The sequence below is a fragment of the Notolepis coatsorum genome, assembly GCF_963971535.1.
Source record: "Notolepis coatsorum genome assembly, chromosome: 20".
NCBI classification, from domain to species: domain Eukaryota; kingdom Metazoa; phylum Chordata; class Actinopteri; order Aulopiformes; family Paralepididae; genus Notolepis; species Notolepis coatsorum.
In genome coordinates this window covers 10,968,503-10,992,407 of record NC_140184.1, presented here as the reverse complement: position 1 = coordinate 10,992,407, position 23,905 = coordinate 10,968,503, and the positions used below count along the sequence as shown (strand labels likewise).

General features: G+C 42.9%; 1 protein-coding gene across 1 annotated transcript in view; it reads right to left on the bottom strand.

The window, feature by feature from the left end:
* The window catches only part of LOC311247295 (mucin-2-like), a gene marked incomplete at both ends in the record, with an annotated part of 111,952 nt that overhangs the window by 73,920 nt on the left and 14,127 nt on the right, over positions 1–23,905 (bottom strand). Inside the window, 14 exon segments of the mRNA XM_084337654.1 lie at positions 187–343; positions 2,662–2,901; positions 3,574–3,753; positions 4,524–4,634; positions 9,594–9,732; positions 11,902–12,053; positions 12,326–12,426; positions 13,408–13,460; positions 13,554–13,809; positions 16,611–16,737; positions 17,681–17,775; positions 18,504–18,668; positions 20,080–20,217; positions 23,878–23,905. The exon segment at positions 23,878–23,905 is cut by the window's right edge and continues 42 nt beyond it. Of these exon segments, the coding sequence (XP_084193780.1) occupies positions 187–343; positions 2,662–2,901; positions 3,574–3,753; positions 4,524–4,634; positions 9,594–9,732; positions 11,902–12,053; positions 12,326–12,426; positions 13,408–13,460; positions 13,554–13,809; positions 16,611–16,737; positions 17,681–17,775; positions 18,504–18,668; positions 20,080–20,217; positions 23,878–23,905 (1,942 nt within the window).

Here is a 23,905-nt window from a genome sequence, read left to right as displayed (position 1 = left end):
AATGTAAGAAAATATTTGAAGAAGATTTGTTTATTTGAATCTAGTTAAACCTCAAGTCTCAGAGCAGAGAAAAACAGAGAAAATCCAATCTAAAGTTTGGCTTGGCAGTCAGGTACTAGGTGTCACAAACTAGTGTAACTACGGTGCATCCCTAGTCTCTCCACCGTCCCTGGGGAACTAACTCACGGCAGATCTTGGGCGTCCTCCACTTGACACAGGCTCCGGCTTCGTTGCAGGCCTCGGCGTACGCGGCCACCGCCGTGCAGAAACACTCACAGTCGCCGCCGGTGTCACACGCACACGAGTCAAACACACAGGCGTCGTAGTACGCAGTGGGATCCACCTACGACACAAATAGGTACTGTGAGATGCTACACACCCATATTAATGATAATACACTTTATTTGTAGAGCACTTTTCATACAAGAATTGCAGCTCAAAGTGCTTCACAGCAGCAAGAAAAGACAGGCATAAACAATTAGCACAGAATTGACAAAAAAGTGCAGACAAAAAATATAAAATATAATACCCAGTACAACCACACTCACAGCTGGGAGCTACCCAGTACAACCACACTCACAGCCGGGAGCTACCCAGTACAACCACACTCACAGCCGGGAGCTACCCAGTACAACCACACTCACAGCTGGGAGCTACCCAGTTCAACCACACTCACAGCCGGGAGCTACCCAGTACAACCACACTCACAGCCGGGAGCTACCCAGTACAACCACACTCACAGCTGGGAGCTACCCAGTTCAACCACACTCACAGCCGGGGGCTACCCAGTACAACCACACTCACAGCTGGGAGCTACCCAGTACAACCACACTCACAGCTGGGAGCTACCCATACAACCACACTCACAGCCGGGAGCTACCCAGTACAACCACACTCACAGCTGAGAGCCACCCAGTACAACCACACTCACAGCCGGGAGCTACCCAGTACAACCACACTCACAGCTGGGAGCTACCCAGTACAACCACACTCACAGCTGGGAGCTACCCAGTACAACCACACTCACAGCTGGGAGCTACCCAGTACAACCACACTCACAGCTGAGAGCCACCCAGTACAACCACACTCACAGCTGAGAGCCACCCAGTACAACCACACTCACAGCTGAGAGCTACCCAGTACAACCACACTCACAGCCGGGAGCTACCCAGTACAACCACACTCACAGCTGGGAGCTACCCAGTACAACCACACTCACAGCCGGGAGCTACCCAGTACAACCACACTCACAGCTGGGAGCTACCCAGTACAACCACACTCACAGCTGGGAGCTACCCAGTACAACCACACTCACAGCCGGGAGCTACCCAGTACAACCACACTCACAGCTGAGAGCCACCCAGTACAACCACACTCACAGCTGGGAGCTACCCAGTACAACCACACTCACAGCTGGGAGCTACCCAGTACAACCACACTCACAGCCGGGAGCTACCCAGTACAACCACACTCACAGCTGAGAGCCACCCAGTACAACCACACTCACAGCTGGGAGCTACCCAGTACAACCACACTCACAGCTGGGAGCTACCCAGTACAACCACACTCACAGCTGGGAGCTACCCAGTACAACCACACTCACAGCCGGGAGCTACCCAGTACAACCACACTCACAGCTGGGAGCTACCCAGTACAACCACACTCACAGCTGGGAGCTACCCAGTACAACCACACTCACAGCTGGGAGCTACCCAGTACAACCACACTCACAGCTGGGAGCTACCCAGTACAACCACACTCACAGCTGGGAGCTACCCAGTACAACCACACTCACAGCTGGGAGCTACCCAGTACAACCACACTCACAGCTGGGAGCTACCCAGTACAACCACACTCACAGCTGGGAGCTACCCAGTACAACCACACTCACAGCTGGGAGCTACCCAGTACAACCACACTCACAGCCGGGAGCTACCCAGTACAACCAAACTCACAGCTGGGAGCTACCCAGTACAACCACACTCACAGCTGGGAGCTACCCAGTACAACCACACTCACAGCCGGGAGCTACCCAGTACAACCACACTCACAGCCGGGAGCTACCCAGTACAACCACACTCACAGCTGGGAGCTACCCAGTACAACCACACTCACAGCTGGGAGCTACCCAGTACAACCACACTCACAGCTGGGAGCTACCCAGTACAACCACACTCACAGCTGGGAGCTACCCAGTACAACCACACTCACAGCTGGGAGCTACCCAGTACAACCACACTCACAGCTGGGAGCTACCCAGTACAACCACACTCACAGCTGGGAGCTACCCAGTACAACCACACTCACAGCTGAGAGCTACCCAGTACAACCACACTCACAGCTGGGAGCTACCCAGTACAACCACACTCACAGCTGGGAGCTACCCAGTACAACCACACTCACAGCTGGGAGCTACCCAGTACAACCACACTCACAGCTGGGAGCTACCCAGTACAACCACACTCACAGCTGGGAGCTACCCAGTACAAGGACAGTCTTGTAAAGTTGGCTACTAAGCAGCTACTGATGTCCTTCCAGTCACAGGCTTGCTTCTCTAAACTCTACTATCAGCCCCCAATTTACAGTAGTTTTAAGTAAAATTATTATTATGTGTAATTCAAAAACCTGAATGAATCTATGGATACGTCTTTGAAGGTCTACCTTGGAGTGGCAGTCTGCGAAGACAGGACTCTGGATGAGGCTGCACTGCCTCTGAGCCCAAGACTGTCTGTAGGGGTTGGTGGTGCAGGGGTTCCTCTTTGACTCAGCGTCGGGGCATCTGGAGGAATCCTTCCAGCTGTTGCCAAACGTCAGAGGGCTGACCACCACGGCGTGGGACCTGGTGGTGAAGTCGTTGTTGGCGTTGCCGTCATAGTTGCCACACAGACCGCACACGCGACCCTAGAGACAGAGACGTTGTCCAAATACCCGTTAGCCAACTTTCAATTCATAGTGTCCTCATGACAGGCGATGCGTCTCCCACCAACACGGCTCATTGGCCATGGCTGTCATTTACGTTTACAATAAACGTACATTTAGTCGTTTAGCAGCTGACGCTTTTATCCAAACAACTCTGGCAGCGAGGGGTAAGTAACATTGTTCGTCAAACAGTGTCGAACAGACTTGAGTGCATATTAGCATAGAAAATAATTTTTTTAAATGTTGCCGGGTCCAAAATGAATGTTGTTGTTTACATAATTGTGTGCATGATGTATCACCTCCCTACTTCCCATTTCCCCCCACATGATCGGATAGACGACATGCTGGTGCTCTATCTAGTGGCTGAATATTATTTAATAATAATAATGATAATAATAATAATAATAATAATTATTATTATTATTATTATTATTATTATTATTATTATTATTATTATTATTATTATTATTATTATTATTGTTATTGTTATTGTTATTAATAATAATAATAATAATAATAATAATAATAATAATAATAATAATAATAATAATAATAATAATAATAATAATAATAATAATAATAATAATAATAATAATAATAATAATAATAATAATAATAATAATAATAATAATAATAATAATAAAAGTAGGTTACCTTGTATTTCGGGCTGAGCTTGATGAATATGCTGGTTTTTCTATCCCACATGAGGATGAGCCCGTTACTAGCTTCAACCACCAGGTAAATCCCCATGGTCCGGATGTGATACGGCACCGCCTCCTCGGGTCCTCTCTGAAGCACCTGGTAGCCCCCCTCGGTCAGAACCAACTCTACGCCCTGAGGGAGGAACGGAGATAGAATGGATTGTAGAATGGAATGCTAAATTATAATGGACTTTGTTGGCATTTTTCTTTAATCTTCTATCAGTTTATCATCATGTGTGGTGGATTATGATTCATCAATTATATCGTAAAAGTTACCAAGGAATCCCTTCGTAACTCGATTTGCGTACTTATTTGGCATTCTCGAACGGCTTCGTATTGTAAATTATTTGTAGGATTTATGTAGGATTTACCGAACTACATAAATCTACATAAATGTTTCCAACAGGACAAGTCATTGGGGATTGCCGATACTACAGACATCCGTGGAATTAAATAATTATAATGATAGTTAATATTTGTATCATTAATAATTACGTTTTTCATTTACAGTCCTGACTATACATTACACACACCCACTGGACAACTAAATAAATAAGCACTAAACAATGTGGACAATCTGCTCGTCTAAAAATTGCATTTTATATCTGTTTGGCTTCAGTCTGAAAGAGCATTTGATTTCTTAACCCTTTCACTACCACACTACAGAAGGTTAACCCTTTCATTACTTGTAGTGTGGTAGTAAAGGGTTAACCTTCTGTCGTGTGGTAGTGAAAGGGTTAACCCTTTGTCGTGTGGCAGTGAAAGGGTTAACCTTCTGTATTGTCGCAGTGAAAGGGTTAACCATTTGGTAGTGTGGTAGTGAAAGGGTTAATGTTTGCAGGTTCGTTTCATGAATCTACTATGCGTGTTGTTCACAGAGGTATGTAATGTGTGTTTATTTACCCCCAGGAAGAGCCTGATGGCCTTGGAGCAGGTTGTTCCTGTCGTTCCACAGGGGATGTTCTCAGTGATCACTCTGAAGCTTCCGTTGCCCTCAGCAGCACCACAGAAGTTCTGAGGATGGACAGACACAAGCACCACAGACAGGAATAATTCACATATTCATTAATTAATTAACATGAATATTAAAAGGCAACTATTTGACTTTCTTTCACTATTTGGGCACTTTTACACAATTCCTGTGAGTCTATGGAACACCTCTGTAAGGTTTCTTTCAAAAATAATTCATTGTTTTGTATTTCTAATCAAGTACTCAAAAACAGCATTTTTCTACCTCAAGATCTTAAGCCGTTTTGAGGCTGGGCTCCAACCACTGTGTGGCCTGGTGCCAACTGCCACACCAACTGCCACATTATTATGCAGCTGAGAAATCTCTGACATCACAGATATGAACATTTTCAGATGACTCAGTTCAGTGAGGGTGAATATTGTGAGAGGAAAATTAGAAGAATGTGCCAATATGAGAATTAGAGACATAGCTCCTATTAATATAAGTCCACATAGCTAGGAAACAATGCTAAACACTGAAAAAGGCCATTTATAAGATAGTTCCCCTTTAACAAAACAACACAAAACTAAAACTCATCCTCAAGTTTCACATGGTCATTCATAATGATCAATCAAATGATCTCATCTGACTTATTACAAATTCCCATTAATATGGGTACAAACTGTAGTATAAAAGGCACATCCTCAAAATGGCAGACCATTTTGGCAGTGCCCTCCAATGAAATGTTGCGTCTATGCTTCCAATACAGTCAATGGAGCTGATATGGTTTATGTATGGAAGCAAATGAGTGCCAGAAGTATTTGAATTTAATCAGACACCGCATTTATAGCATTGAAAATAATAACTTTGAAAACATGTATCTGAATTTGAAAACATGTATCTGAATTTTTTCAGACACCGCATTTTTGTATCTGAATTATTTCAGACACCGCATTTATAGTTTCAGACACCGAATTTATAGCATTGCAAATAAATACTTTGAAAATCATGTATCTGAATTTCTTTGCTCCGAATTTACCTATGCGAAATAAAAATGCAGTGTTAATAAAACAATTCGAATGCATAATAAAATTCAATTCGACGGCAAAAAAAAAATTCGATGCATAATTGCGGTGTATATAATTCGATGTCAAAAATTCTATGCATAATTGCGGTGTATGGAATTCGATGTAAAAAACCAACATCCGGGTATCCAGCTGCAGAACCACAGAACCACCACAGCAGCAGCAGGCTGAGGCCCCTCTATTTGGGTCACGTGATTTGGGTCACGTGACTGTCCCACCCAATGGCTGAAATGGAGTATTGCACTGCAGGCATTGGCTGATGCACTGCGGGATTGATTGATTGATTGATTGAAAACTTTATTAACAGATTGTAGAATGGGTACAGTGACCGATTGATTGATTGATTGATTGATTGATTGATTGAACACTTTATTAACAGATTGCAGAATGGGTACAGTGACGTCACAGGCCCGGATTGATTGATTGATTGATTGAAAACTTTATTAACAGATTGCAGAATGGGTACAGTGACGTCACAGGCCCGGATTGATTGATTGATTGATTGATTGATTGATTGAAAACTTTATTAACAGATTGCAGAATGGGTATAGAGGTGTGAGAGGTGTGAGAGGTGTGATAGGTGTGATGGTGTGATAGGTGTGAGAGGTGTGATAGGTGGGATCGGTGGGATAGGTGTGATAGGTGCGAGAGGTGTGATAGGTGTGATAGGTGTGAGAGGTGTGATAGGTGTGATAGGTGGGATCGGTGTGATAGGTGTGATAGGTGTGAGAGGTGTGAGAGGTGTGATAGGTGTGATAGGTGTGATAGGTGTGATAGGTGGGATAGGTGTGAGAGGTGGGATCGGTGTGAGAGGTGTGATAGGTGTGAGAGGTGTGAGAGGTGTGATCGGTGTGATAGGTGTGATAGGTGTGATAGGTGGGATCGGTGTGATAGGTGTGATAGGTGTGAGAGGTGTGATAGGTGTGATAGGTGTGATAGGTGGGATCGGTGTGATAGGTGTGATAGGTGTGATAGGTGTGAGAGGTGTCCGATCACACCTATTACACCTATCACACCGATCCCACCTAGCACACCGATCCCACCTATCACACCTCTCACACCTATCACACCTCTCACACCTGTCACACATATCACACCTCTCACACCTATCACACCTATCACACCTAGCACACCGATCCCACCTATCACACCTCTCACACCTCTCACACCTATCACACCTCTCACACCTCTCACACCTATCACACCTATCACACCTATCACACCTCTCACACCTATCACACCTCTCACACCGATCCCACCTCTCACACCTATCACACCTATCCCACCTATCACACCTCTCATACCTATCACACCTATCACACCTCTATACCCATTCTGCAATCTGTTAATAAAGTTTTCAATCAATCAATCAATCAATCAATCAATCAATCCGGGCCTGTGACGTCACTGTACCCATTCTGCAATCTGTTAATAAAGTTTTCAATCAATCAATCAATCAATCCGGGCCTGTGACGTCACTGTACCCATTCTGTAATCTGTTAATAAAGTTTTCAATCAATCAATCAATCAATCAGTCACTGTACCCATTCTACAATCTGTTAATAAAGTTTTCAATCAATCAATCAGATCAATCAATCAATCAATCAATCCGGGCCTGTGACGTCACTGTACCCATTCTGCAATCTGTTAATAAAGTTTTCAATCAATCAATCAATCAATCAATCAATCGGTCACTGTACCCATTCTACAATCTGTTAATAAAGTTTTCAATCAATCAATCAGGGCCTGTGGCGGTCACGTGTACCCATTCTGCAATCTGTTAATAAAGTTTTCAATCAATCAATCAATCCGGGCCTGTGACGTCACTGTACCCATTCTGCAATCTGTTAATAAAGTTTTCAATCAATCAATCAATCAATCGGTCACTGTACCCATTCTACAATCTGTTAATAAAGTTTTCAATCAATCAATCAGATCAATCAATCAATCAATCCGGGCCTGTGACGTCACTGTACCCATTCTGCAATCCGTTAATAAAGTTTTCAATCAATCAATCAATCGGTCACTGTACCCATTCTACAATCTGTTAATAAAGTTTTCAATCAATCAATCAGGGCCTGTGGCAGTCACGTGTACCCATTCTGCAATCTGTTAATAAAGTTTTCAATCAATCAATCAATCAATCAATCAATCAATCAATCAATCCCGCAGTGCATCAGCCAATTCCCGCAGTGCAATACTCCAATTCAGCCATTGGGTGGGACGGTCACGTGACCCAAATCACGTGACCCAAATCAGCCAATGGAAGCGAGGGGCCTCAGCCTGCTGCTGCTGTGGTGGTTCTGTGGTTCTGCAGCTGGATACCCGGATGTTGGTTTTTTTTACATCGAATTCCATACACCGCAATTATGCATTGAATTTTTGACATCGAATTATATACACCGCAATTATGCATCGAATATTTTTTTTGGCGTCAAATTGAATTTTATTATGCATTCGAATTGTTTTATTAACACTGCATTTTTATTTCGCATAGGTAAATTCGGAGCAAAGAAATTCAGATTCTGATTTTCAAAGTATTTATTTGCAATGCTATAAATTCGGTGTCTGAAACTATAAATGCGGTGTCTGAAATAATTCAGATACAAAAATGCGGTGTCTGAAAAAATTCAGATACATGTTTTCAAATTCAGATACATGTTTTCAAAGTTATTATTTTCAATGCTATAAATGCGGTGTCTGATTAAATTCAAATACTTCTGGCACTCATTTGCTTCCATATTTATGGACTTTCTCTGACCTGTGTCTTTCTACTGTTGGTAGAGACGAGCGCCATGTTTCTCATTTCTCACATAAAGAGCCACGTTATGTCGTTCTATATTCCTACAACACGCAGCAGTCAGTTGCAACTGCTTCCATTTATCCATCCATCGATTAATGTTTACATAACATCAATAACATCAGTCAACATTAGGGGTGGGTATCACCAGAGGCCTTACGATACGATACTATCACGATACTTGAGTCACGATACGATAGTATTGCGATACTAAAATATATTGCGATATGCTGAGTATTGCGATATTAATATTGCGATATATTGCGATTTATTACCTTTTTTCAACTGCAAAGGAAAACTTTGTCAACATGATTTATCTAATAAAATAAAGTTCAGTCTGTTCATCTCACTTCAATAATTTGTATTGCAGAACATTGTATTTTCTCAAGCAGACAGCTGTAAACACTGTAATCTGTGTTGCATGTACCTGACAAACTGAACTGTTTGTATTACAGTCATATTCCAACTTAACTGAATGCACACGTGTGCATGTGTGGACTACTGTACTATTACAGGTATTGAAATGAACAATGCAACTTCCTTTGCAAAAAAAGAAATAATACAAAAAATATATATATATCGATACTTGGCGTCCCTGTATCGATACAGTATCGCCACGCAAAGTATCGCGATACTACTACGTATCAATATTTTCCCTAGTCAACATAAGTGCTAACCCTAACCCACTAACCCTAACCATAACCCACTAACCCTAACCCACTAACCCTAACCCACTAACCCTAACCCACTAACCTTAACCATAACCCACTAACCCTAACCCACCGATTCATGTTTTCAAAATAACATCAGTCAACAATGTGCTAACCCTAACCTAACCTAGCCTAGCCTAACCTAACCTAACCTAACCTAACCTAACCTAACCTAACCTAACCCTAACCCTAACATTATGACTTATATCTTATATAAGAGCCTGTTATAAATGTGTTATGAAACCAAGCATGTTATGAATGTGTTATGCACACCCCTGGCAAAAGAAATACAAGTGAATACATTGAATTCAGATCAGTTGAATTCCTTCGCTAATATATTGATCGAAATTACAGATTTTCATTATACCTGAATGAGAGTGTATTCACAGTCATTATACCTGAATGAGAGTGTATTCACAGTCATTATACCTGAATGAGAGTGTATTCACAGTTGCCATCAAAGGTGAAGCGCTTCCCATCAAAAGTTGTGTAATGTCCGTCGCCGTAGATGGCGCAGGTGCCGTCACATTGGTTGGCTGTGCACTGCCACTTCCTGCCCTTACAGGTGCTGCAAACACATGAAGATTAAGTGATGCTTTTGCCTAAAAAGGTTGCAATGTATCCCACAACTTGTACGTAGAAGGATTCCTCTACATGGGACCAGCATTGCATCTGGAACATCCAGTCTAAAATCTGACATCAAAATCTCAATATCCGCATGGATATCAGCTGGATAATTGATGAACGAGCAATGCATTTACGATTCTGCGATTTACATATCATCTATCATATATCATATGAAGAACCCCATATATATATAATTGCTTAGATTTATATAGTGCCTTTCAGAAAACCCAAGGCGCTTCACAGAGGAGGGGGACAACTTACTAGGGGGAAGGAAATCAGAGGGACAATTGTGTAGAGGAGGGAAATCAGGCAGAGCCATTAATACGTTTGGTGAAGAGGTAAGATTTTAGTTGTGATTTGAAGGAGTCCAGGGATGTAGCGTTGCCGATGTCTGGAGGGAGCGAGTTCCAGAGGGTCGGTGCGGCAATGCACAGGTTAATAATATAATAATAATAGCTGGCCTTTTTGAAGAAGTCTTTATTCTGCATGCAGGCAGACACACATGCGATGGGCGGCACACACACAGGAACACACACACATGCAGTTAGTTGGGTCGCCGATGCGATTGAGTCTCTGCACTTGACTCATCCTGTCGTTCTTCCCCCCAAGGGCAGATGGGACCCCTTGCGAGCACGGGGAGAACATGCAAACTCAAGCGGGAAACGAACCCTGGACCTTCTAGCTGTGAGGCGACAGTGTTAACCACTACACCACTGTGCCGCCGGTGGTGGGTGGGGATGGAGAGGAGACCAGAGTCAGAGGACCGCAGCCTCCAGGGTGGGATGGAGGGATGGAGGAGGTCGGCTAGGTACCGGGGGGCAAGGGAGTGAAGGGATGTAGGGATGGAGGAGGTCAGTTAGGTACCAGGGGTCAAGGGAGTGAAGGGATGTAGGGATGAAGGAGGTCAGCTAGGTACCAGGGGGCAAGGGAGTGAAGGGATGTAGGGATGAAGGAGGTCAGCTAGGTACCAGGGGGCAAGGGAGTGAAGGGATGTAGGGATGGAAGAGGTCAGCTAGGTACCAGGGGGCAAGGGAGTGAAGGGATGTAGGGATGGAGGAGGTCAGCTAGGTACCAGGGGGCAAGGGAGTGAAGGGATGTAGGGATGGAGGAGGTCAGCTAGGTACCAGGGGGCAAGGGAGTGAAGGGATGTAGGGATGGAGGAGGTTGGCTAGGTAACGGGGGGCAAGGGAGTGAAGGGATTTGTAGGTGATGAGGAGGATCTTAAAGTCGATGCAGGACTTGACTGGAAGCCAGTGGAGGTGGATGCGGGTGGGGGTGATGTTGTGGTGCCAGGGCTTGGTGTGGGTGAGAATTGCTGGGTAGCCCTGCAAGGACTGCATTGGAGTAGTCCAGACGGGAGGTGATGAGGGAGTGGATGAGTGTCTCTGCTACGGAGTCAGGGAGAGATGGCCGGCGTCTGGAAATATTTTTGAGGTGGAAAAAAGCTGATTTGGTTATTGATTTAACGTGTGAATGAAATGAGAGGGTGGAGTCCAGTATGACACCCAGGCTGTGGACTTCTGGGGAAGGGTGGATGGAGCAGCCGTTAACTTCTAGAAGGAGATCTCCAACCTTCCGGTGCAGTGACTGCTTGGCCACAACCATGAGCTATATCAAGGACCCCCTGCTGTGCTGAAAGCACTTTTACCTCTTTTCTTATTGTGTAAACAGAAAAAATGTTGTGCTCATTTTATGTATTTTCTACTGCTGTGAAGCACTTTGAGTTGCCATTCTTGTATGAAAGGTGCTATACAAATAAAGTGTATTATTATTATTATTATTATTATTATTATTATTATTATTATTATTATTATTATTATTATTATTATTATTATTATTATTATTATTATTATTATTATTATTATTATTATTATTATTATTATTATTATAATAATAATAATAATAATAATAATAATAATAATTATTATTATTATTATTATTATTATTATTATTATTATTATTATTATTATTATTATTATTATTATTATTATTAGTATTAGTATTAGTATTATTATTAGTATTATTATTGGTATTATTATTATCATTGTTATTATATATCCCACAATCAATGTCTTTCAGCGGTGATTCTAAAGCCGCATGGTGTGCTCACCAGGTGTTACAGTCCACCTTCACGGTGTCTCCAGGCCTGTAGGGGGTGCCGTGGTGAACACAGGGACAGACCTCTGGGTTCACACAGCCTCCCTTACCGTCTGTCACCAGCCCAGACGGACACACGCAGCCAGATATGCACTCTGTACTCACCTGGCGAAGGGAAATGGAAACATTTGAGTAATACACATTCAAAGGCCATGTACTGTATGTTAATAACACTATGTGCTATGGGTTACCATGACTACAAACAACTTATTTAAGCCGCTAAACACATATTTTCCTTTTCTTTTTATTGTTTTGTTTTGTAATACACAAGTCTGTGTTTGTACAATCACTAAAAGATCCAAATAACTCAACCGTTTATTTCCAATTAAAATCTCGTCATTATCTGTTGTATTTAGTGGTTTCCTCCCATAACTCACACAGGACATGTCCAGGCTGTTGCAGCTCTTCTGACATTCAGATCCCTTGGCAGCAGGGCCACTACTGGAACAGTTGAAAAACACCATGGGAGCAACACAGGCTGTAGAGGCAAACAATAATCAATCAATCAATCAACCAATCAATCAATCAACAAACCAACCAATCAACCAACCAATCAACTAATAAATTAACCAATACATCTACCAATCAACCAACCAATCAAGCAATCAATCAATATATCAATCAGATAATCAATAAAATAATAAATCAATCAAACAATCAACCAACCAACCAATCAGTCAATCAATCAACCACCCAATCAATCAACCAACCAACCAACCAATCAATCAATCAATCAACCAACCAACCAACCAACGAATCAATCAATCAATCATAATACAATTTGTATTATTAATACTTTGCTCAGTTTTGTTTCTTTCACATACATTTTGTACATGATTCATGATTCTCCCACGTGATTTAATAATCTCTTCTTCACATCATTATTGGAGCCTGTTTTATTGGTCATTACATCCATTTCTCTAAAAGGATGTGTTCAGAACATAGAGAAATCAGAAGCGTTTTAACACTCAAGTACTCAAGAACTACCAGTGGACCATTACTAAATAGTAGGGATGTCCGATATTATCGGCCGACCGATATTATCGGCCGATATCGGCAGTAAAATGTGATATCGGAAAATATCGGTATCGGTTTAAAAACAAAAAAAAACAATAACAATATTTGTTATATATATATCCAGTGAAATTATTAGTTACCTGAAATTATTCAGTTTTTTGGACGGGGAAACCCTGCATATATCGGTATCGGTTGATATCGGTTGATATCAGTATCGGAAATTAAGAGTTGGACAATATCGGAATATCGGTATCGGTAAAAAAGCCAATATCGAGCATCCCTACTAAATAGTCTTCACACACACACACACACACACAGAGACACACACACGTACGCATGCACACACACACACACACACACGCACGCATGCACACACAGACACACACAGTAAGAATTATATAACATTATAACATCATGGGTGCTTTTATCTCATTAAACTCACATGGCAGTTTCTCAGGAGCTCCAATGCACATGAATTTCCCATCCTTACAGGTGCTAGAATGAAAATAAATAGATAAATACATTGTGATATGCGTCACATAACTTATGATATATTTAATATAATGATAATATATACTATATTCCTACCACATGGCCCCGTCCTTGTTGATGACCTGCTCTGGGGGCACCACTGAGCCCTTGTCATAACAGGGGCAGCCACTAGGGGGCACACACCGTCCAGACTCATCCAGGTAAGTCCCCGCGGCACAGACACAGCCGTCCACAGGCGGGAAGGAGAGGGAGCAGGTGGGGTCATTGTGACTGAAGCAGCGGCAGGTGCGCCGGTTGGAGGTGATGCTGTAGGAGTAGACCATGGTCGCCGGGCAGGAGCTGGAGAACTTGCCTGGGGGAACCGGAGACCAGAGAGGGGAGACTCATAAGATGCTGTGATTGGTGGATGACATCCACAGTGTGCAGCAGGGGTTTTCATGGCATCCGGGAAATGGTAAGTGGTGCATTTATATAGCAGCTTTTTATCCAAAGCGCTTTACAATTTCGTCCTCACAGTTTGACCCATTCCCACACCGACAGCGGAGGCCACCATGCAAGGTGCCGACCTGCTCATCGGGAGCAGTCGGGGGGGTTAAGTGTCTTGCTCAAGGACACTTCGACACGCTGCCCGGGAGGAGTGGGAATCGAACCGGGAACCTCTGGATTACCAGGCAGACGACTGCTCTACTTGCTGAGCCACTGTCGCCAGACACTAACAGTACTCACCACCACAGACACTAACAGTACTCACCACCACAGACACTAACAGTACTCACCACCACCACAGACACTAACAGTACTCACCAGCACAGACACTAACAGTACTCACCACCAGCACAGACACTAACAGTACTCACCACAGACACTAACAGTACTCACCACCACAGACACTAACAGTACTCACCAGCACAGACACTAACAGTACTCACCACCACCACAGACACTAACAGTACTCACCACAGACACTAACAGTACTCACCACCACAGACACTAACAGTACTCACCAGCACCACAGACACTAACAGTACTCACCACCACAGACACTAACAGTACTCACCACCACAGACACTAACAGTACTCACCACCACAGACACTAACAGTACTCACCACCACAGACACTAACAGTACTCACCACCAGCACAGACACTAACAGTACTCACCACAGACACTAACAGTACTCACCACCACAGACACTAACAGTACTCACCACCAGCACAGACACTAACAGTACTCACCACCAGCACAGACACTAACAGTACTCACCACCACCACAGACACTAACAGTACTCACCACCACAGACACTAACAGTACTCACCACCACAGACACTAACAGTACTCACCACCACAGACACTAACAGTACTCACCACCAGCACAGACACTAACAGTACTCACCACCACCACAGACACTAACAGTACTCACCACCAGCACAGACACTAACAGTACTCACCACCACAGACACTAACAGTACTCACCACCACCACAGACACTAACAGTACTCACCAGCAGCACAGACACTAACAGTACTCACCACCAGCACAGACACTAACAGTACTCACCACCACAGACACTAACAGTACTCACCACCAGCACAGACACTAACAGTACTCACCACCACAGACACTAACAGTACTCACCACCACAGACACTAACAGTACTCACCACCACAGACACTAACAGTACTCACCACCACCACAGACACTAACAGTACTCACCACCACAGACACTAACAGTACTCACCACCACAGACACTAACAGTACTCACCACCAGCACAGACACTAACAGTACTCACCACCACAGACACTAACAGTACTCACCACCACCACAGACACTAACAGTACTCACCACCACAGACACTAACAGTACTCACCACCACAGACACTAACAGTACTCACCACCACCACAGACACTAACAGTACTCACCACCACAGACACTAACAGTACTCACCACCACCACAGACACTAACAGTACTCACCACCACAGACACTAACAGTACTCACCACCAGCACAGACACTAACAGTACTCACCACCACAGACACTAACAGTACTCACCACCACAGACACTAACAGTACTCACCACCAGCACAGACACTAACAGTACTCACCACCACCACAGACACTAACAGTACTCACCACCAGCACAGACACTAACAGTACTCACCACAGACACTAACAGTACTCACCACCAGCACAGACACTAACAGTACTCACCACCAGCACAGACACTAACAGTACTCACCACCAGCACAGACACTAACAGTACTCACCACCACAGACACTAACAGTACTCACCACCACAGACACTAACAGTACTCACCACCACTACAGACACTAACAGTACTCACCACCAGCACAGACACTAACAGTACTCACCACCACAGACACTAACAGTACTCACCACCAGCACAGACACTAACAGTACTCACCACCACAGACACTAACAGTACTCACCACCAGCACAGACACTAACAGTACTCACCACCACAGACACTAACAGTACTCACCACCAGCACAGACACTAACAGTACTCACCACCACAGACACTAACAGTACTCACCACCAGCACAGACACTAACAGTACTCACCACCAGCACAGACACTAACAGTACTCACCACCACCACAGACACTAACAGTACTCACCACAGACACTAACAGTACTCACCACCAGCACAGACACTAACAGTACTCACCACCACAGACACTAACAGTACTCACCAGCAGCACAGACACTAACAGTACTCACCAGCACAGACACTAACAGTACTCACCACCACAGACACTAACAGTACTCACCACCACAGACACTAACAGTACTCACCACCACAGACACTAACAGTACTCACCACCACAGACACTAACAGTACTCACCAGCACAGACACTAACAGTACTCACCACCACAGACACTAACAGTACTCACCACCACAGACACTAACAGTACTCACCAGCACAGACACTAACAGTACTCACCACCAGCACAGACACTAACAGTACTCACCACCAGCACAGACACTAACAGTACTCACCACCACCACAGACACTAACAGTACTCACCACAGACACTAACAGTACTCACCACAGACACTAACAGTACTCACCACCACAGACACTAACAGTACTCACCACCACCACAGACACTAACAGTACTCACCACAGACACTGTTCCTCCAGCCAGGGAGCTGGATGCCGGCACCAGCACAGACATGGACGTAGGAGGAGACGGCAGCACACAAGCAGTCCTCGCTCTTTTCACAGTTACAGCTGTCGTACATGCAGTTCTACCGGGAGACAGACAACACAGACAGGCCCTTCAGTTTGCAAAATCATGCTGTTTTTAACAGTAAAAATCTTCTTCTACTGTAAAATCCAAAGGGAAATACTATTCCAAAAGAGGAGAGACCTGCTGCAAACAGAGTGGAGGTAATGTTATTATTAGCTAAAGTTATTGTGACCTGGCATCAGTACAGTACACACGGAAGCTTGGCCCTCTACGTAATGTTGTCAGACACTTGTTATAACAGTCTGAGCCAGTGGCAAAAATAAACTCTTTTAGTGGACGTACTTTGACGTGTGTGTTGCTCTGTGTGATTACATCTCTCAGTCCGGTTTGCGGCTGCCGGCTGAAGCGACCTCCCTCAATACTGGACCAACTAGCTCCAGGTTTTAAAATACCATCTTTTCTTAAAAAACATTTCAGTCATAGTTCAGAATAGAATAGAAATACTTTAATCATCCCGAGGGAAATTTGGCACCTCAAATCACTCACAGTAAACATTTAGGTAGACACAACAAATAATGAATACGAATAGCAAAGAAATGGCCTAAGAATAAGGAATAAAATAAGCCTATAAGAATAACTAAATAAATAAATAAACTACGGTCCGGAATTCACATTTCACATTCACATTTCCTCTGTTATGTATGTACAATATAATATAAAATATACAGTAAAAAAAATACAGAGATCTACATTAAGTGTACAGTAAGTGTAATATTGACACTGTTGTTTTAAATGTAAAAGTCCAGGAAGGTGGTACTGTACTGCCACTCTGTGCCGAGTGATGCAGTGAGGCACAGAGATGGCTGTCGGAATGAAGGACTTCCTACATTTTGTGAGTGTTAGTCTAGCACTGAACATGCTCCTCCTGTCAGCCAAGTCTGTGTATAGTGGAATATATAAAAGAAGAGGGAAAGCAAAGTGCTTCAGCGGAGTCGTCTCACATCACTGTACGTGTCCGGGCTGATCTCAGAGTGGCACGGGGCAAACACGCCCTTGGCATCAGTCAGCAGAGAGCACCAGTGCCGGGCGTACTTCTCTGTAGGAGGGCGACAAGGCAGCAGGTTTAGGAGCCGTTTACAGCGCAGATTCATCATTCTTTCATCAGGCTGGGTAATCAGTTGACCCATCTCAAGCCTGTGGGCCCCGCTTATTTTGATCCTCCAATCACGACTGTTGCTTCCCTAGCAACAGTTGTGATTGGAGGATCAAGAAAAGAGGGTGGGGCTTAAGACGTAACTCAGTTACGTCTACTCTGCATCGAACATTGTACATATGTCTATATTGAACACTGTGACCTCATTTTTTTACTTATAATTTACATGCTATACTATGTTATTTTATTTCATACTTATCTTGTCTTGCACAGTCTCTGGAGCGTAACAGTAAGAAGCATTTTGTATAAAAGTATTCTGTACTTCTGTATGACAACTATTAAAGAAACTTGATAGGTAAATTATGTAACACAAGTGAAAGTGAAATGCCAGTGAATACTTGGGGTACTTTGCGGGCTTATGGTCTCGGTATACATGCTTTAAAAATATGTTCACGTGTATGCAAGAGGGCAGAGCTGCATAGCCTGCGTTCCTTTGGAGAGATCTTGGTGCACGTCCTCAGAAATGAACAGTCCCAATAATAGACACCGACGGTGCAGAAATGTCACCAAAAAGGTTACGTCTGAGCATCTTTGCCTTTATTTTCTGCGCCGCTTGTTTGAAATGAATTCGTATAGAAATCACATTGATTAATTAGACCGCTGATATCTACCATTCTCCACACTGAGACTGCAGGGGTTATCGAAGCTGCTCTTGACATCGTGGCAGCTGGCGCGTGTCTTCCAGGTGTTGGCGAAGCCCACGGCGGTGGCGTCTGGAACGCCGCTGGGCAACAGGAAGTCATCAGCCTGGTTCTGGTTGAAGTTTCCGCACAGACCTACACAGCAGCGAGACAGAGCAATCAATGTAGAGTATTATGCAATGGCCTGCACTTTTACCAGCAGTATGGACATGTGTGCATGTAACTCAACTCAACTCGGTACAATGTGAGTGATGTTATAGTAGTTATATAACAGCAAGTTGATATGTACTAACTACGTCCCGAAAACACTCACAAAACAGTGGCTGGGTCAAAAGGAAATCAAGAAATCAAGTAGAATAAATTCAGGAAATTTGGTAACCCTCGGGAGTGTGGTAGTGAAAGGGTTAACCTTCTGTAGTGTGGTAGTGAAAGGGTTAACCTTCTGTAGTGTGGTAGTGAAAGGGTTAACCGTCTGTAGTGTGGTAGTGAAAGGGTTAACATTCTCTAATGGTAGTGAAAGGGTTAACCTTCTGTAGTGTGGTAGTGAAAGGGTTAACCGTTTGTAGTGTGGTAGCGAAAGATAAGCCCTTTGTATTGTGGTAGTGAAAGGGTTAACCCTTTGTAGCATGGTATTTGTAGCATGGTAGTGAAAGGGTTAACCCTTTGTAGCATGGTAGTGAAAGTGTTAACCCTTTGTATTGTGGTAGTGAAAGGGTTTACCTTGTAGTGTGGTAGTGAAAGGGTTAACCGTCTGTAGTGTGGTAGTGAAATGTTAACCCTTTGTAGTGTGGTAGTGAAAGGTTAACCCTTTGTATTGTGGCAGTGAAATGGTTAAAAGGGTTTTGAGAACCGAGACAGAAAGGCCACTCAATGTACACGTCATGCCGTTGTGCTGCTCTGGTATATAGAGTTACATACAGAGTTACACGTAGAGTTACATATAGAGTTACATAGAGTTACATACAGAGTTACATGTAGAGTTACACGTAGAGTTACATATAGAGTTACATAGAGTTACATACAGAGTTACACGTAGAGTTACATATAGAGTTACATAGAGTTACATACAGAGTTACATGTAGAGTTACATGTAGAGTTACATGTAGAGTTACATATAGAGTTACACGTAGAGTTACATATAGAGTTACATAGAGTTACATACAGAGTTACATGTAGAGTTACATGTAGAGTTACATGTAGAGTTACATATAGAGTTACATGTAGAGTTACATGTAGAGTTACATACAGAGTTACACGTAGAGTTACATATAGAGTTACATATAGAGTTACATGTAGAGTTACATATAGAGTTACATGTAGAGTTACATGTAGAGTTACATGTAGAGTTACATACAGAGTCACACGTAGAGTTACATATAGAGTTACATATAGAGTTACATGTAGAGTTACATGTAGAGTTACATATAGAGTTACATATAGGGTTACATGTAGAGTTACATATAGAGTTACATATAGAGTTACATGTAGAGTTACATATAGAGTTACATATAGAGTTACATGTAGAGTTACATGTAGAGTTACATACCACAGGTCTTGCCCTGGAGACTGTTAGCCACTGTGATATAGAGCTGCATGACCGGGTTTATCTGCACCTCCAGCTGGAGTCCAAAGGCTGTCTGAACCACCACATAGAAGGAGGACGCACTGAACACTGAGATCCCACCTGTGGCACGCATAGGGAGAGAGGAGGAGGAGGAGGAGGGGGGGAGGAGGGGGGGAGGAGGAAGGGGGATGAAGGGAAAACAGGGAGCAAGAACTGAGTTACTACCGGGTACCATAGTGTGATAGTAAAGGGTTAACCTTCTGTAGTGTGGCAGTGAAAGGGTTAACCTGCTGTTGCGTGGCAGTGAAAGGGTTAACCTTCTGTGCATTGTCGCAGTGAAAGGGTTAACCGTTTGGTAGTGCGGCAGTGAAAGGGTTAAATTAAGGTCCCATGGGCATAGATTAGATTAGATTCAAATGTGTTGTCAACAAAAACAAGTTTGGCGTCCAACCAGAGTGCAACTGTAGCAGTAAAGTGCAACAACAATATACAATGTACAATGTGATTAAACTGAGTACAAGATATACAAATTAGTACTACTGAGTGTAGTGCTAATCAGATGTGTGTACAGAGTTGTAGTATAATATGTACAATGATAAAGGTATAAAGACAGTATGGTAGTAGTCATACTGGCCAGCAGTGTAACTAGTAAGAGTAGGATATGTACAGATATAGATATAGTATCTCTACAGATATGTAAAAGGACTATGTGCAGGTAAATACAGACAGGTGTGGATAGATATATATGCGGTGAGAATAAATATATATATATATATATATTAGAGGTGGGCATAGATACATTTTTTTAATCTAGATTAATCTATCTGCAATCCTGGATTTAATCTAGATTAATCTAGGTTAAATTGCATCAAAAAAAAATAAAACCTGCCGAAGGCATTCAAAATATGTGTGTTCTACCCAAATAATGACCAGAAGTAAGTCCTTACTTTTTCTTTCCTCCTTATGTTTCTCAGGCCAGGTGGCCCATTACACCATGAGCCCATCTCCCGTTTCCAAAATGCATTACAGACTGTTTGAAAAAGCTGTTTTGCTATGATAATTGGTAATGAAATATCAAAATAATGTTCAATAAGATGTACTTGTGTTTAATAAGTTGTTTTATTCAGAAGTTAACACAAATAAATAATATTACCAGTACAGTACAGTATCTAGCACATTCTCAGGAGCAAAACAGAAAGAATCATTTCAAACTTGAACTATGTGACATGGCTTGAATCAACTGCTCCAGTGGAGTTGCTCAGTGGCCAATGGTGTCAACTGTGGTTGTACTGGGCAGCTCCCAGGTGTGAATGGAACTGTATGAATGTGAAGCAGGGCGTTCCTGAAAAAGAGCATCTGTGCTCAGCGAACCTACCCTGGGTAAATAAAGGTAAAAAAAAAAAAAATCTAAAAAAAAAAAAAAAAAAAAGATGAATGCGTTAATTATATTATCGCGCGATACTAGTATAGCGTTAACGCAGCACGTTAACGCTGTTAATGGCCCAGCTCTAATATATATATATATATATACAGCATTCATACAGAGCTACGGGTGTCATGCACCTCCAGGCCTCCAGGGTTTCTGTCCACCTTAATTCTTGGTTATCCCACTCTATCCCTAACTAGCTACTCTTCCTGTCTCCCTCTCTCTAAGTACAGGATGCGTGTATATTTTCCCCAATGGAGTTTCACTTCCATGTTCGGTTTGCGCGATCTGATTGGCCACTGACGTTTTTTTTTCAGCGCCAATCGCGTTACTCATAACAATCGCGCCAGCAGGCTGTTACCCTAACCCTAACCCTAACCTTAACCAACTAACCCTAACCCTAACCTTAACCCTAACCTAAACCGACTAACCCTAACCCTAACCTTAACCCTAACCTTAACCAACTAACCCTAACCTTAACCAACTTCGAAGTTAGGCGCGATTGTTAGGAGTAACGCTATTGCCGCTGAGAAAAACGTCAGTGGCCAATCAGATGGCGCAAACCGAACGCGGAAGTGAAACTCCGTTGGGGAAAATATATAGGCGTACAGGATGGGGTGCAGGTGGCTTGTATCCTTTCGGCAAGCAACAAGCCCTTCCGCGTTGCTCTGATTGGCCGAGCGCGCGCATGCGCATGAGCCGCGACAAGCTCCTCAGCCAGGCAGCAATACTAAGCTCCGCTTAAAGGGGAACTATTTTACTATTTCTTTCACTATTTGGGCACTTTTACACAATTCCTGTGAGTCTATGGAACACCTCTGTAATATATATATTTTTTTTATTCATTGTTTTGTATTTCTAATCAAGTCCTCAAAAACAGCATTTTTCTACCTCAAGATCTCGAGCTGTTTTGAGCCTGGGCTGCAGGTGCCACCTAAACCACTGTGTGGCTGCGCCGCCTCTTGAACATTAACATGCAGCAGTGACTATATGACATCACATATAGGCACATTTTCAAACGACTCAGTTCAGTGAGGGTGAATATTGTGAGAGGATAATTGGAAGAATGCGCCAATATGAGAATTTTGAGACATAGATCATATTAATATAAGTTCACATAGCTAGGAAACAATGCTAAACACTCAAAAAGGCCATTTATAAGATAGTTCCCCTTTAACGCAATTTATACAAATGGAAGTATTGATTTCGCCGTAACGAATCATTAAAAAAATATACCGTTAACTGGAATATGTTGTTTCTTTACACATATGTTGGATTATGTAATTGGTTTGTCATGACAAACCAATAAAAAATCGCGAATTAATCGGTGGCTACAACAACACACAGTAACTACATGCATCATTGTTTACAATGAATGGTGGGGCTAATCGAAAGGACTGGACACGGACGTGTTAAACAGCAATCAATTAATTTAATATAACAGTCCGGTTCTGTGTTTGTTTGTGTCTGTAGATTGTTGGTGAACAACTAACTTTAGGTTAGTTTAACTTGTCCGTGTCCAGACCTTTCGATTAGAGGCAATCCTAAGTGCTGTACACAAAAAAAACGATAAAAAGGAGAAGGCACAGCATGAAAAAGAATTCTCTGGAATAAAAATATATATAAAAAGAACCCAGAAGGGTACAGTATAAAAGCCGTATATTCGTGAGAATTTTCAGTGCACTATTTTATTTATTTTTATTTAACCTTTATGTTACCAGGTAGTCACTAAAACAACCAAAACAAAAAAAGTGCAGTAAAGTGCAAAATAAAGTGCAGTGGTTTAGCAGCAGAAACAAACATAAGGGTTTTTAGCCTATTTAAAAAAGAAAATTAGGCAGAGTTGGGGCAGACCTAAGATCTAAGATCACAACTGTCGCTTTCGAGGGAAGCCACAGTTGTGATTAGAGAATCAAGGGAAGAGGGTGGAGCTTGAGGCCAATTCAGTGGCAGTGGGAGCGACTCCAGAATGTGTCACTTGATTGCGTGCTTTGGGAGGGAGCCTTTTTGTCCATGTAAACATACTATGACTCAACCACAGAACAGGAATGAATAGAACAACTGTTCCCTTTCAAATCAACATTCAGGAAGAAGATAAGATTTCCGTGGCAGTATCAAAAGTCTTGGAAGTCATCTTGTAGTGTGCCAACTGTGGACTCAGCTGTCCAAGATAATAGGAAAGTTAATTCTGATTCAGAGTTATGCTTGCAATAATACTGTATGCAATAAAATTCACATCAAAACCCCCCAACATACTGTAGAAGGGTGTACACTGGTGGATATTCTACAGTACTTCTATGGTGGATATTATATAGTACTTCTTCTATGGTGGATATTCTATAGGGAATTCTTACCAGCGGAGAAGGGCAGCTGAGAGTAGAT